General features: G+C 39.7%; 2 protein-coding genes across 2 annotated transcripts; both read left to right on the top strand.

Moving 5' to 3' along the window:
* Positions 1 to 1,303: 1,303 nt before the first annotated feature.
* On the top strand, positions 1,304 to 11,017 carry LOC119729974. The gene is made up of 12 exons (XM_038202764.1): positions 1,304 to 1,504; positions 2,756 to 2,873; positions 3,578 to 3,673; positions 4,107 to 4,165; positions 4,463 to 4,647; positions 5,065 to 5,117; positions 5,622 to 6,276; positions 7,062 to 7,202; positions 7,694 to 7,792; positions 8,409 to 8,580; positions 9,083 to 9,191; positions 10,209 to 11,017. Exons 1-12 carry the CDS (start codon positions 1,450 to 1,452, stop codon positions 10,252 to 10,254), a joined length of 1,788 nt encoding a protein of 595 aa, XP_038058692.1. The 5' UTR covers positions 1,304 to 1,449; the 3' UTR covers positions 10,255 to 11,017.
* Positions 11,018 to 12,466: 1,449 nt separating this feature from the next.
* On the top strand, positions 12,467 to 12,814 carry LOC119730597 (echinoidin-like). The gene has a single exon (XM_038203579.1). It carries the CDS (start codon positions 12,467 to 12,469, stop codon positions 12,812 to 12,814), a length of 348 nt encoding a protein of 115 aa, XP_038059507.1.
* The last annotated feature ends 736 nt before the right edge of the window (positions 12,815 to 13,550 follow it).

Here is a 13,550-nt window from a genome sequence, read left to right as displayed (position 1 = left end):
AGCAACAGTGATATGATCTGGATGTAAATATAAGCTCCCCTTAATTGGCTGCTGCGTGCAACGAAAATACAGAATGTGTTTCACAGCTGCCCGTGGAGCGGCGGTCATGTCTAGCAGACTGGCCCCTAATTGCAGACTGACAAACAGACTGTGACAGTCTGAACTACAAGATTCTTGCATGATTTTTTTTCATGAAATGCAAATGTCACACAGATGCATTGTTCATTATGCCCTACATTAAATAGGCCCACTAAATAACAGGCTTGATTTTTTCCTTTAAATTACCTAACTTGCCTGAGATCTGATATCAGAGTCATTATCTTTGTTTCATAAACAATTTGGAGGCATAATATCTTCTCTATGTGAACTGTAGGCTTATTCAAGTTTCACTTTATCCGCCATCCCCCACCCACAAGCGCAGTTTCCTTAAATTGAATTCTACATTTAAAATAAAAACAGCGGTAAATCTGCACACAATTAATATTTTTCACCAAAGGTCGCCGCCGTTGTTGAAGGATGACACTTTTTTATTTCGAACTCGCGGCACAATCGCGCACATCCGACGCAAAATGCGCATTCCCGTGCACATCACTGAGCGTTAATTGTTACCAGTTTATTTAGAAAAGTTTAAAGTGTAAATCATCAAAATAGTTTAACAACTTTTTACTTCGCAAGTTGGGATTTTTCCGAGTTGGCTTGCTGGTATGTGGTTGCCAGTTTACGTGTGGCTTGGGTAAGGCTTGCAACCTGTAGGCCTACAGTCATGTACTTCAACTATGCGATGCGATGCGATGCGAGGGTGCAGCCTAGCCTACATCAACTAGGGTATAACACAAATAAAGGATGACCAACGTCAGACGGATGACTTATTAAGGTATGCAGACTCCTTAATTTCAGTTATACTCTTAATGTTTTTGTTTTCGTGTAATTTGTTTCTAAGATTATTTAAACCTATTTGTTTGATATTGCATGTGAATACATTTAAAATGTAGGCCTAAGCACATGTATAATTATTGTAGTTGGAAACGTTGGACATAAGAATTTCTGTGAGTGAGAAATCACGTATTATATAGTCTTCATCTCAGTGTACAGGCCAAGGACAGCCATGTCTCGTAATTAGGGTTTATACCTCCCGGGTATTATTTCCTAGGTTTTTTTTAGTGTTTAAGTTTCAATTTAACTTCTGTGTCAATTTCACTTGAGTGCTTTTCATTATTTTTCCCCTCAACTATTATTTAGTGTGAGGACCAGTTGAAAAAAATTAGAAGTTGGACCGATATCTAACCATAAAAACGATATGGCGCCCTCACTCGTCTGATTGCAAAATGGCGGCGCACATGTGTGTTACTCAAAATGTTGTTGACACATGACAGTTTTGATTCTGTAGAGGGAGGAACTTTTCTTTGAACGCAGATATCAACTGGAATTTGGGAAACAAATCGATAAGAAATGTTTCTCGCCAGTGGCAGGTCCAGACGGATAAACGTTAATCATTTAAATGGAGGTAAACTTTCTTCTTTCCCATACATGCCATACGCTAACGCTAAACAAAAATAAGCGAGTATAATTTTAAGAATAAGATAGTGGATATTTTGCCGGAGGTAATGACGGCAAACTAACGTTTACTAAAGGTTTGCCGGCGGCAATCCATATCAACAGAGGGCGCTGTACTCTTTAAGATAGGGCTGAATTATAAGATGTATTAAATTGGTAATCCTTACTTTTAGGACAATTTGTATTGTACAATCTATTTTGTATGACTATGAGTTCTGTTCAAAACTGACTATTGCAGATGACTGTTCAGTACCAAAGTGACTTTTGCAGGCTAAAGAAGTCTTTTTTCTTGCACTTTCGAAGAAAATGTGACTTTCCTACCTTTTTTTGCAGTTCACCATCTTGCTTTTTAAATTTATTTTATGTTTTTCATCGTCGTCTTTAACCCCTCATAAATCAAAACCCTGCCCTGTTCTACAAAATCAAACCTGCTGATATTCAAGAGGTGTCATTGCCAAATGTTCAAATATGTCAATAAATATCAGAATGTCACTTTTGAGTGTCATTTAGTCATCTGTTTTGGTGAGTCTTTCAACCTTATATAGGAAAGGGGTCCTAAAAGTAAGGATTACCAAATTCCCACTAAAAGTTGTTCAGCACGTTTGGTGGTGTGGTTAAGCAAAGGCTCTAGTAAGCGGGATGACTCGGGTTCGATTCCGACCGCAGCACATTTTTAAGTTTTTTTTTTCTCATCCCCAAATAAATAAGAATATTCTTCTTTTATTATTTTGCAATGATAATTTTGGCATGGAGCCAGACTAAAATTTGTCACCGGAAAATGTTTAAGTACAAAAAACCAGTAACTGCGCATGTTCAGTGCATATTTGGCAAACTAACATTTACTAAAAGTTTGCCGTCTCCGGCAAAATATACACTGCCTAATTTTAAACGACATTACACAATCCGCACCGCCGCGTTTTTCAACGCAGAACGGGAATTTGTTGGCATCTCTGTTTTTTGCTATCTATGTTTTATCTAGCTCCGGGGGAAGCTGCTAGGGGGGGGGGTGGCACCATTTGTCAAGGGGGCACCGAGTTGTAAAAATATTCTAAGAAAATTTTACAATATTTAAAAAACATCTATCGATTTTTTTCAAGTTTAAATAAGTTTGAAGGCTGAATTTGCTATTTTATCATGCTTCTGTTTCTCATCAAACTGGCGACCACATTTGACGGTGATTTTTTTTGTTTGCACCCGTAAGCCTTCCATCCGGAGCATGGCTTGGTGTGGACCGATGGCCAACACGTCAACCTGTCGGTCTTATCTGTCAATCATGATGATGTCACCGCAGCCCCGCCCACGGTCTTGGGCCAGTTTGAGTGAGTGCTGAATGTGAGTCTGTTCAATGCTGAAAGTCTCACACGTGCACGTGTTGCTTAATGCTTCCAATTTTACTTAAAAATTGGCTGAAACATGTGACCACTAGATTAAAAGACCATTTTGTTCTCCAAAGATCTACGCTGTAACATTTGTATCTTGTTAAGGTTTTTATAGATCGCATGATTCGCATCACATAAATACTTTCCATGTTGACACATCGTTGTCTCCATGCAACAAGGTCGTGAAACGCGAGTTTACAATGTCAACAGGTCATATCTCACTTAAAATAACCCGGATGTACACACATACATGTATATAGTCAGTGGACGTCACAATATGCGAGATACAACCTTGTTGCACGGAGCGTATTCCCACGAGATACGACTTTGTTGCAGAATCGAGTTATGACCTTGTTGCAATGACGCGACGCCATGTACAATCAACTTGACGCTGGCAAAGTTTGTACTTGGTCAACCCATCAAACTTGCGAATTTTATTCATTGAAAGCACTCCCTCTCCTTTCATAGAAAATTCATAAATAAACAAGTGTCGTCCTCAGTCAACATTGTCTGTTTTTGGGTAACCAGAGTCCTGGTATCCAACGGATAGAAATTGCTTGTTTTTTTGGCAGACAATATTTCTATTTTGTTGTTTATGTTATTTGATATTAAGCTACATGAACATGTACTTTTCTGTCTTTCAGTTCAGTGGAGCATACAGCCTGGAGTTCAGACACAACGCCATGTTATCTATGCGTTCAGCAAACCGACAGCATCACGGTGTGGAAAATCGATAAGTGGTACGTAGCAGTGTTGTAGGTCTTGAGACCGATCTCGGTCTCGAGAACGGTCTCGAGACCACTTTTTTGCTGGTCTCGGTCTTGGTCTCAGGAGCAGTGAACTCAGTCTTTGTCTTGGTCTCAGTCCCCTTTGTTCTGGATATTTTGGCTGGTCTCGAGTCGAGACCGTCAATAAATAGCATTTACAACTCGTTGAGGTGCTCCAAATAAGTGACATTTTCAACCCCACACAATCTTAATTTGAACAGTATTTAGGAGAACTAGTAAATGTTCCCACCTGATTTTCTAGCAATGATGAATTCACACACTCTTACAGTGTGTTACTTAAGCTTCCTGCTCAAGTGAGGTGTCATGTATGTCAATTTGTCAAGACTACCACTGGTCAAAATTGAGTCTGTAATCTTCGTGAATAAAAATATGATTTTTATCCCAGCTCAGAGAAACTCAAGTTCGAAAAGACCAACGAAGTCGAGAAACGAGCCATTTCTCAAGGTTAGTACATATTTTCTGCATGTATCAAATTCACATCCTTAGAACAGTCTTCACAACCCTACATGAGGCTTGAAATTCTGAATCAAGTAAATAGAATAATGTGCTCTCTGGGACCAGCAGCTGATTTCATAGTGTTACGCGTCGTAACTCGGGTGTTTTTCAACGCGTCGTAACTCGGGTTGCGACGAATCGCAGCGCATCGAGAAATTGGATGCAGCTTAACTAGACTTTCCTTGTCTTGTTCATAACATGAAAGAAATTTGTGTTGAAAAAATGTATTTCTGACTTTGGTCCTAGGTTGCTTTTGGCATCCAAGCAAACCGCTGCTTGTCATTCTGTGCAGGGATCGGCTTCTATTAGTTGACCCATCGAAAGCATCCACCCATGCGGTTCCTGTGATAAGCTCATGTCACCGGGTCACTGCAGGAACATGGTCCCTGGATGGGTCAAAGGTCATCATTGCTGTAGGATTGCACCTTCATGTGAGTGAGAGACCATCATATTAATTATTGATTTTATGTGCTATAGGTAATGTCCAACATTTGCTTTTGCTGTAATTTTCAGAAATGGATGGATTTTGGGGTTGGTATTTTACAGCAAATATTGTTACACTGAATGGTTTAAAGTTTTGTGTTCATAGATGCTGGAAAAAAAAACAAGAAAAAATGCTGTTCTTGCAGTCTGATTCCTGACCCTACTTCAGACCAAACGGAGCAATTTAATGAATTTATAGAAGTAATTTGGTAAATTGGGGACAGTATTTGAAAAAGTCAGGTTTTTCCCAACGAGGGAGATTGATACTAAAGTGACACTTTATAGAAGGCCTCTTTGACCAAAACTAAATAAAGTTGGAAAAACAAAGGAAAAACACATGTTAAATATCTTATATTTATTTGCAGGTTTATGAATTGAATGATGAAAAGGAATTGGTGTTGTCAAGAACAATACAGAAGTAAGTGCCTCTGCTTTTTCTACTCCGTACTCTGCTCTTATTCAAAGAATGCATGTACAGGCAATAAGCCATTTGCAAATAACCTATACCCTTTGCGAGTCAAATTTGAATAACATCTGGTACACTGACTTGCTCATAATGCTTGCAACTTTTTAACTTTGAATTCTCCAGACCAAAGACACTGTTGCTACATCACATGATTCAGGGCAAGCTCTTGCATAGTTACATAAGAGACGCTCAGCATCAATACATTGTTCACAATGGGTGAGAATGTCACAAAGACAACTGTGGCTTTGCTCAATGGAATTAGCACTCATTGTTTCAGAGCTGGCCATTTATGCACTGGTGTTGGTAGCTAAAAGTGCACCAGACTTTTCCACTTGATGCACCGAGTTGCATCTGGCAGGGTTAGGATCAAAGGAAGCCAAGTGGTTAATCATTTATGTAATTTAAGCGTACAAGGTTTAAAATTGAGTTGTTTTTCAAATCTATTTCCCATACCAGTTTCTCCGGACCAATCAGGACACTGGTCTCAGTGACCCCTGACCTCATTGTCATGGCGCTAGATCTGCCATTGGAGCAGCTGGTTAGCCAATCCCAGATGGACATGTTTGAGGCCATGCCATTGGCTGAGCTACGCACGGAGAGTGGATCTGGAGATAGTCCGAGGATACAAGCTGCCACATGTAATGAATCGGAGGTCAAGGGTCACGCAGTAATGCGACATTCCACTCCAGATGATGAAGGGGACAGAAACATCAAAACTGAAATATTGCACAGGACGGGACCTGTCGATATCAACGCCTTGATTAGAAGGAGAGACGTGAACCAGACCTCTGAGTCCAACACTTACCACCAGACTCTCGACCAATCAAACCAACCTCCGAAACACAAGGTTATTCTCGAGTCAGAGGATGAAAACAAGAAAAATAGGAATGATGTTGGAGATGGCTTACCAACGGAAGAGCTTTGTCTTGGTGAAGAATCCAAAGGAGGGTCAGAACGTGACAGTGCCTTGAATGGGAATAATCTCAACCCTGCATGTGAGACGGGGCTGCAATTTCAAGAGAGATCACATGAGATTGTTGATCTGTCTGGTTTTAAACATCGACCAACAGGATGGGAAAGCAACAAGGTTGTATTTAAACGAACACTACAGGTGATTTTTACTACTACATGTGTTAATACACGTTTTTGTCCTTCGAAGTACAAGTCGGTCTTTCAAGGTTGTGCAGGGATTTTTTTTAGCTAGCAACACATAGCCACTAAGGTATAGAGTTTTTTATGGCAGAGAGAACACTCGCCCTAAATCGACCCTTGTTTCACTTGCTTGTACTTGCGAACGATGTTTGTGACGAAATGCTATGAAATAACTCTGTTGAAAGGTTTTTTGTATTTTTCCATATGCAATTAGAAAGTGTATTCCAAACTCCAAACTGTTTAAATATAGGTTGGAAGATATGTGAGGAAAAAATGAGAGTTTCTATTGATTCATTGATAAGGCCCAAAAAAAAAATTAGTCAGTCTCTGGTCAGCGCGCGCGTCGATTTTAAGCATGCGCGTCAATCTTTTTTTTTCCCAAAATGTTCCGCGGTAGCTCCAACAGCGCCCTCTATTTCCGCACCTCCTCAATTTTTTTTACCAAATAGCACCAAGGAATGGGAAATTGCACCAAGGCAAATGATCGAAAGCACCAAGGCAAATTATGGAGGCCACCAATGTACATGAGGACACCAAAAAAGCAAATTAGTACCCACCTTGTCTGTACAATCCAAGCTGAAGAAAAAAAAAAAAAAGGAAAAAAAAAAAAAAAGCCGCGTGGCTGCGTCAATTCCGGAACTTCGGTCTGACCAGAGACCGAATATTTTTTTTTTGGCCTAACAAAGGGATATAAACATAGATCTAACAAAGTGCAACAAATTTTGTTGTGGTTATATTTTCCAGGAACCTACAACAGAATCGTCTCAGCTGGTATTGGTCAGCATCCGAAGCAACCTTCCCAACGTCCAAGATAACGCCAAGGATTGCGTCCTATCTGCTGTGGATCTGCCATGTGTTCTCAATCCTGATCTTCTGATATATCAAGTAAGATATTCGAAATCCTCAACCTGGGGCAAATTTATTAACCCTCCTAGTCTTCTGCACTAATAATAACAACCCTTCAAGTTTGGCAACTTTAAACCACTTTTACCCATAGAGTTAACACCCACACTTCAAATTCCTTTGAGGTAATCTTCTGTGTGGAGTATGGATAACACTTCCAATCCCTGCACTATTCTTTTGTGTGGTTCAGCTCAGGGCAAGCTTGCCACAGTCTGTCAAATCATGGAGCTATAAAATACTTTCAGGGATAGATGCAGCAGAGACAGTGTTTTATCATGAGAAGGTTTGCGCTACAATTTTGTGCTGCACAAACTGTCCTGAGACCCAACATATACCCACTGCGCATTTCTAGACGGGTATCCAAAAATAACGGTCCATGTTCAGTCTTCATTGTACTTGAGGTCCCTGGTAGAAGGATTTTTTTTGCAGAAATATGTTAGCCTGAATAAATCTTTTTGTTTTGTTTGAAACAGAGAAAGAACCAGATTCTTGTAATCGGCAGTAATACACAGACGAAATGCTATCAAGTCTCCATACTCAACGGAAAATCGTTGGGAGGACAAAGATTAGTCGTAAGTGGTTATTTCTAGTTTTGTTGAGGTTGTTGAAGCTCAGCCATTGAGTGACGAAAAATTGTGAAACTTGGTGCATGCATAGAACTACTTAATAGGAACATATCCAAGAAATTTAAAGACTCTAGGTTAAAGGGTTGTGGAATTACCGGCTAATTAATTATTCATCTGCACCAATGGTAATTCTGCTTTGTGTACACTACATATGGGGAAAGTAAGTTTACATGGCGAGCAGCGACGAAAAAATTTGCCCTCCGCAGTAACCCATGGTTGGAAAAAGTCAGGAAAGCTCGGGTCAGGAAATTTTTTTTGTGCTAGGGAATCGCGGAATTTTTTGTGTGGTCTCCCCCAATATGAGCCTCAAAAGAAACCATCCATTCTGGACAAACTCTCAGTGCGGAGATTTGTTTTAAAAAGTTTGAGTAATAATGCTCCAGAAAAAAAGCCATGGAATGTTGGGAATTAAGATTTCTTTTTAATCAAAGTGTCAACTTTACGGTTTTTAACTTTTGCACGGGATAATCGATGTATCGAATATTCTGGATATTTTATTTTGATATCGACTGTGCTTTATTTGAATACATGCAATTATTGGGGTTTTTTGGTTGCATTCTAGGACTTGAAAATCTCTAAGAATGAGAGATGTCTTGGGTTGTGCACGTTACCATTCTGCAACGATATCCTCCTCCTCACTGGCGATTCCTCGCAAGGCCAAGACGTCACCTTTCTACCCTCGTCAAGTTTTTCAGAGTTTCAACTGAAGCTACGAACTCTTAAACTGAATTACAGTAAGTTCTTGCTCCAACATGATGTTCTGTCTGTAAATAGAAAGGATATTTCCTGATGGCTAGAGTTTTCTTTAGCATTCTTTCAACTTTGTCTAATTTATCATGTTAATTATAGGATAATGATAATGTTTTTATTGACCCTTTAACAGAACTCAACCCATGAATCCTCAACGGCATGTTTTGTTGGAACCCGTTAGGATGGGTATAATACCCCTATTCTTTTGGGTTGGCACACCTCCAGAATCAAAGTCAGAAATATATGTGTGCAGTTTCCAATATGGTGTTGGAATTTGCCAGGATGGGTATGGTTCCTAGTAAATCTTGCTAAGAAGTTGGGGTTAAAGAAGAATTTCTCAGTTTAATATAAAGTAAAACATACTATGTACGTGCCATAATTGATTCCAAGTGATTTTGAAATTTCTCTGGATGTGGAAGACATAAGGCGTTGTTACATTTCCCTCTTTTGTTGCCTATTTCAAAACATTCTTTGTTTGTTTTTCAGCAACACCATGTGTGGATGAGAGATGTGACCTTGAAAGCATGAATGACCTCCGACATCTGACCTTACCAAGCGGAGGGTTATTGACGGGAACAAGTTCTTCTCAACCAAAGTGAGTTTTTAAAGTTCCTCTTAAAATTACTCCTTTGTCTATGATGTGTCTTCAATTGTCAGTATAAAGATACGTAAAAAATCCTGTTATAGAGTTATTAATTAACCACTTCGCACTGGTGTTATTATCGCCGAAAATTTCAAAATTTTCAAAAAGGCAAAATTTCCCAGCCAACTTCTGATATAAAGCCAAATGCCACAAATACTGCTTCGCAAGAGTGATTTCAACAGTATTTGTACGATATATGTTGCCGGAACCTTGTAACTTTCAATACTCTGGCGCGTGCACTGGAGCGTTAATTGTACAGCAAAAGGCTGGGCACAACAGCCCAAACAACGGTCAGCACACGGTCTGCCTCCACAGACTACACCCATACTCAAATGTGTATCCTTGTGGAGAAATCGCTTTGTTCTCGTGTACAGAATCGTGAGAGGGTCGAAAGCTATTTTCGAAATGCTCCTATTTTGACCAGAATTACTTTCCTGGGTTGAAATTCCCACCAATTATCCCTTAAGAAAATACTTTAATTTGCAAAAGATAAGTATACCTTGGAAATTCCTAGTTTTTGAGTAAACTCCATATCTATTTCGTGAAATCCTTGTGGAGACATATTCATCTTTAGAAATATCCTTGTGGAGACCTTCACAATCTTTCGTTCCGTCATATACCCGGGTCTCCACTAGGCATCATTTTTCGACACACAAACTTTGTGTGTGTGTGTGTGTGTACAAAAGGCAGGAGGGATTAGCGTGTTTAGACGTCACCTGGAGGAGTGAGATTGAAATAAGAAAATAAATTGAGGCAAGTCACTTTTATACATATTTACTCAACGTTTGTCCTTTAGCTTTACAATGTTATATGAATTAGAAAAAAGAGGCTTATGGGGAATCATAAGCAAGTGCAAAAAACCTGGGCCAGCAGATTACAAATTACCCAAACTTTTAAAAAATAAGACGTTTTTGTTGATTGTGTTATCTTTAGTAAATTTGGCATTGTTGTTTACTTTTCTATTTACAGTTGCCCAAGAAAAATTGAAGAAGTAACAGTTGTGTCTGAAATTTGAAAGCAAGATACGTGATGGAAAACAACGTTATTATCCTGGTGTGTGTTACAACTATGAAATGCTGTACATTACAGCTTATAAGTTCATACAGCTTATAAAATCCCAATACTCTATGTATTAATAATAATAATGAGTATTTATGTAGCCCTTGTATATATTCACCAATATTGGTGCTTAAGGCGCTACTTCACTCTTACCCTGCTCATTGGGCAAATAAAAAACATTCCAAAGCAATCTCAGCTGCCATTTTGGCGCAAAGCAGCTACAATCAATCACAATAACCATCTCTGACCTCACAGGTACCCATTTACTCCTGGGTGGGGAGACGCAATGAGTGACAAATTGCCTTGCCCAATGGGCACACACACAATAGCCACAGGCTGGACTGGAACCCACAACCTGCAGAATTTCCCGCAGACCACGAACGTAAATGCTCCAGCTCTTGGCTGTTAAACACAGTCACTTGATTGATTTTAGCTGCAAGGACAACTTGGGACAAAATGCATGTTTGCAAAGGAAGGTTATTGAAACAAATTTGTCTAATCAAATAGTGTACTGGTTATATTTTGTGAAGTGTAATTATGCAAAGTTGTTTACATGTATATTTATTTCTTGCACAATTGCCCTGAAGATTTGTTTATACAACTTTTGTAACTTATTGGTGACTTAGGTAAAAAAATCCTCATATCCTTGTTAGAGAGGGAAGCTTACATTGTAGTTTGATTAATCACTACATCATGAATAAAGAGTCAAAATAATACCTGTATCTTTGTCAGTTTTTTTGGAGTTAATTCAGCGTGTTTAAAGACTACACCTTATCCACATCTAATCGGGCAATGCTATAGAAAGCACTCAGAGAGTGCAGACCTCCGCCAAGGCTAAACAATTCCCCGCCATATTGTCAGTACACCTAAAATAAATACTCGCATAAATGGTGAAGAATCTTTAAAACAAATCCTGGATCCGGACCCAGATCCGGATCACTTCCAAAATGTAATCGAGTTGAACTTGTACCAAGGAGCACAACAAAAATTGTTTTCATGCAAATCCGTCCCTAACTTTTGAGTTATCTTGTTAACAGACAAACCAACAAACCAACCAATATTATCCAATGAAAACATAACCTCCCTGGCGGAGGTAATAAAAACATCGAACATTTATACGAGGTGAGCGAAGGTATTCGCACAAAAAAAAAACAACCCGGTTTGAGAACGAACTTGACTGTACATGCATTCAGTCGAGTGTCTGCGCCATAAAGAATAAAGAGCTAGGAGATTATCGATTTTCTTTCATCTTCGTGGACAGGTGAATCGATCAAAAATGATCTATAAATATAACGGGCGCCCGCGATGAATTTTGTTTAGCCACAGATGGTGAGCGTCCGTTACTCTTCACATCATCTTTTATTCATCATTTGCCAATAGGGTACAATGTGTGGAATGGGAAAATAGATATTTAGTGAATTTTGTTGAAGTCATTTGAAACATCATGTCTGTAACAAATCTTATACATTGCGTACCTGTTAAATGTACACACGTATATTGACTACATTTAATTGTTGTTTACGTAGGTCAGGTATCATAGACACGTTAATAATTGATGCCAACGTTGGGGTTTCAAAGCCAGCTACGCTGTGCTTCTGCTTTGCCCAAGGAGTAAGCGTCATTCTACCTCCCTCGCATATTGGTCTGAGGTCTTGTGTCTATGATGCGTCCTAAAATCTAGCTGAATTTTCTTGAGATACATGCCTGACGCATTCAATATTCAACACTGCCGACGAGTGCATCCTGCATGACCTAGTTGTCCGTATCGTCGTCAATGTCTGCGTTCTGAGGTGCTTCGCAGAAGTTTTCGATCAAAGGCTGTACACCAAACTCCAGACGCTACATAGCTGACCTATATAGCTGTTGGACACAGATTTGCACTTGTAGGCTGCAAGTCTTTTCGAAAACCGAAGAAAGAACGTAGTTTCGATTGTTAAAACAATTACCAGTCAGGTCTTCAGAATCAAGACGTCATGATGAAGGTAACCATGATTGCCGTGATTTTCACGTCAACCGTTTTCATGCAAAAGAGCTCGTCTCTTCACTGTTGGTCAAAAGGTTTACGATACAAGGCGGATGGTAAATTAACGTGCATCGCAGCCAAACAGCTATGCCCGCCACCCTGGCTTGCTTTTCAGGGGCACTGCTACCTGTGGGTGAACATAACAATGTCCTGGATGGATGCTGAGCGCTACTGCCAGATGCTGTCCCTCCCTGGGAAGATGGTTCACCTTGCGTCCATCCATAGCCAAGAAGAGGATGAATTCATCAAAGATTACGTTAGGAGCGCCTCTGGCCTTGCGGATTATCCTAGGTTCTGGATTGGCTTCAATGACATCGAACGGGAGGGTCAGTTCCAGTGGAGTGATGGATCTGATGTGTCTTACGAGAGTTGGGGGCCAGGGGAACCAAATAACAAAAAATACGAAGACTGTGTCGAGTGCCGCTCAGATATTTACATCAAATGGAATGATGAGCCGTGCAGTCGTGCATCCGTTATAGTCTGTAAATTTTAGATCCCGTTTTGCTCATCGTAACTTGCTAATTTTATGTAACTTATTCATGTGGACACAGACATGCGTTTTACCCTCGATTCATCTGTAAATGTTGATCAAATAATCACAATTTGAAATATAGTATATAACATTGTTTTTTTTATGTTTGACTGTTAAATTAACACCGATTTGTTGACACTATGTGGACATCTTCAGACGTTAATTGTTATGGAACTCGTTCTCCGTGCATTCGTGAATCTTTTATACTGTAGACTGCATATTTTAGATACCACCTGTGTAGCCACTGTAACAGCGTAAGCGGTTTTAGACAATCCACCAAATTGGTTGGGGACGAAAAACCCTAACCATGCATAGCAACACTCTCAGAGGCTCGTTCCTTCTTTCGAGAAAGGGAAAGTGATTGCCGAAACTACAGTCTCATTCTTCAAAAGGTGCTGCCGTTTTGACAGTAGCGGCGATACGGGGAGGTGGGGGTGGCATTTGCCTCCCAAGTTTTGTCCTTGCCCCCCACTCCCCCCTAGTTTTCCCCGAACAAGTTATCTACAAGTAGATTAATTATGTTTGTTTTCCTCGCTGTACCGATTCATACAATTTGGGGTAAATGAAAGCATTAAAACATTTGTACTTAAGACAAAACACGCCACACCTGCATTCATACAGCCATAGATACTGTGAAGCCAGTGGCTGTTTTAAAAAGTGTTATACACCATACTGCGGTTTGATACATTTCTCATTC

This window comes from Patiria miniata, unplaced genomic scaffold, assembly GCF_015706575.1.
Source record: "Patiria miniata isolate m_02_andy unplaced genomic scaffold, ASM1570657v1 HiC_scaffold_22, whole genome shotgun sequence".
NCBI classification, from domain to species: domain Eukaryota; kingdom Metazoa; phylum Echinodermata; class Asteroidea; order Valvatida; family Asterinidae; genus Patiria; species Patiria miniata.
This window is presented reverse-complemented; position numbering and strand designations above follow the sequence as displayed.

Bases quoted from the DNA above. Each gene is read 5' to 3' on its own strand.
- LOC119729974 (XM_038202764.1), top strand. From the start codon at position 1,450: ATGTTTCTCGCCAGTGGCAGGTCCAGACGGATAAACGTTAATCATTTA. The intron at 4,166-4,462 runs GTTAGTACATAT...CTTTGGTCCTAG, and splicing joins GAAACGAGCCATTTCTCAAG to GTTGCTTTTGGCATCCAAGC. The intron at 6,277-7,061 runs GTGATTTTTACT...TATATTTTCCAG, and splicing joins TATTTAAACGAACACTACAG to GAACCTACAACAGAATCGTC.
- LOC119730597 (XM_038203579.1), top strand. From the start codon at position 12,467: ATGTCCTGGATGGATGCTGAGCGCTACTGCCAGATGCTGTCCCTCCCT.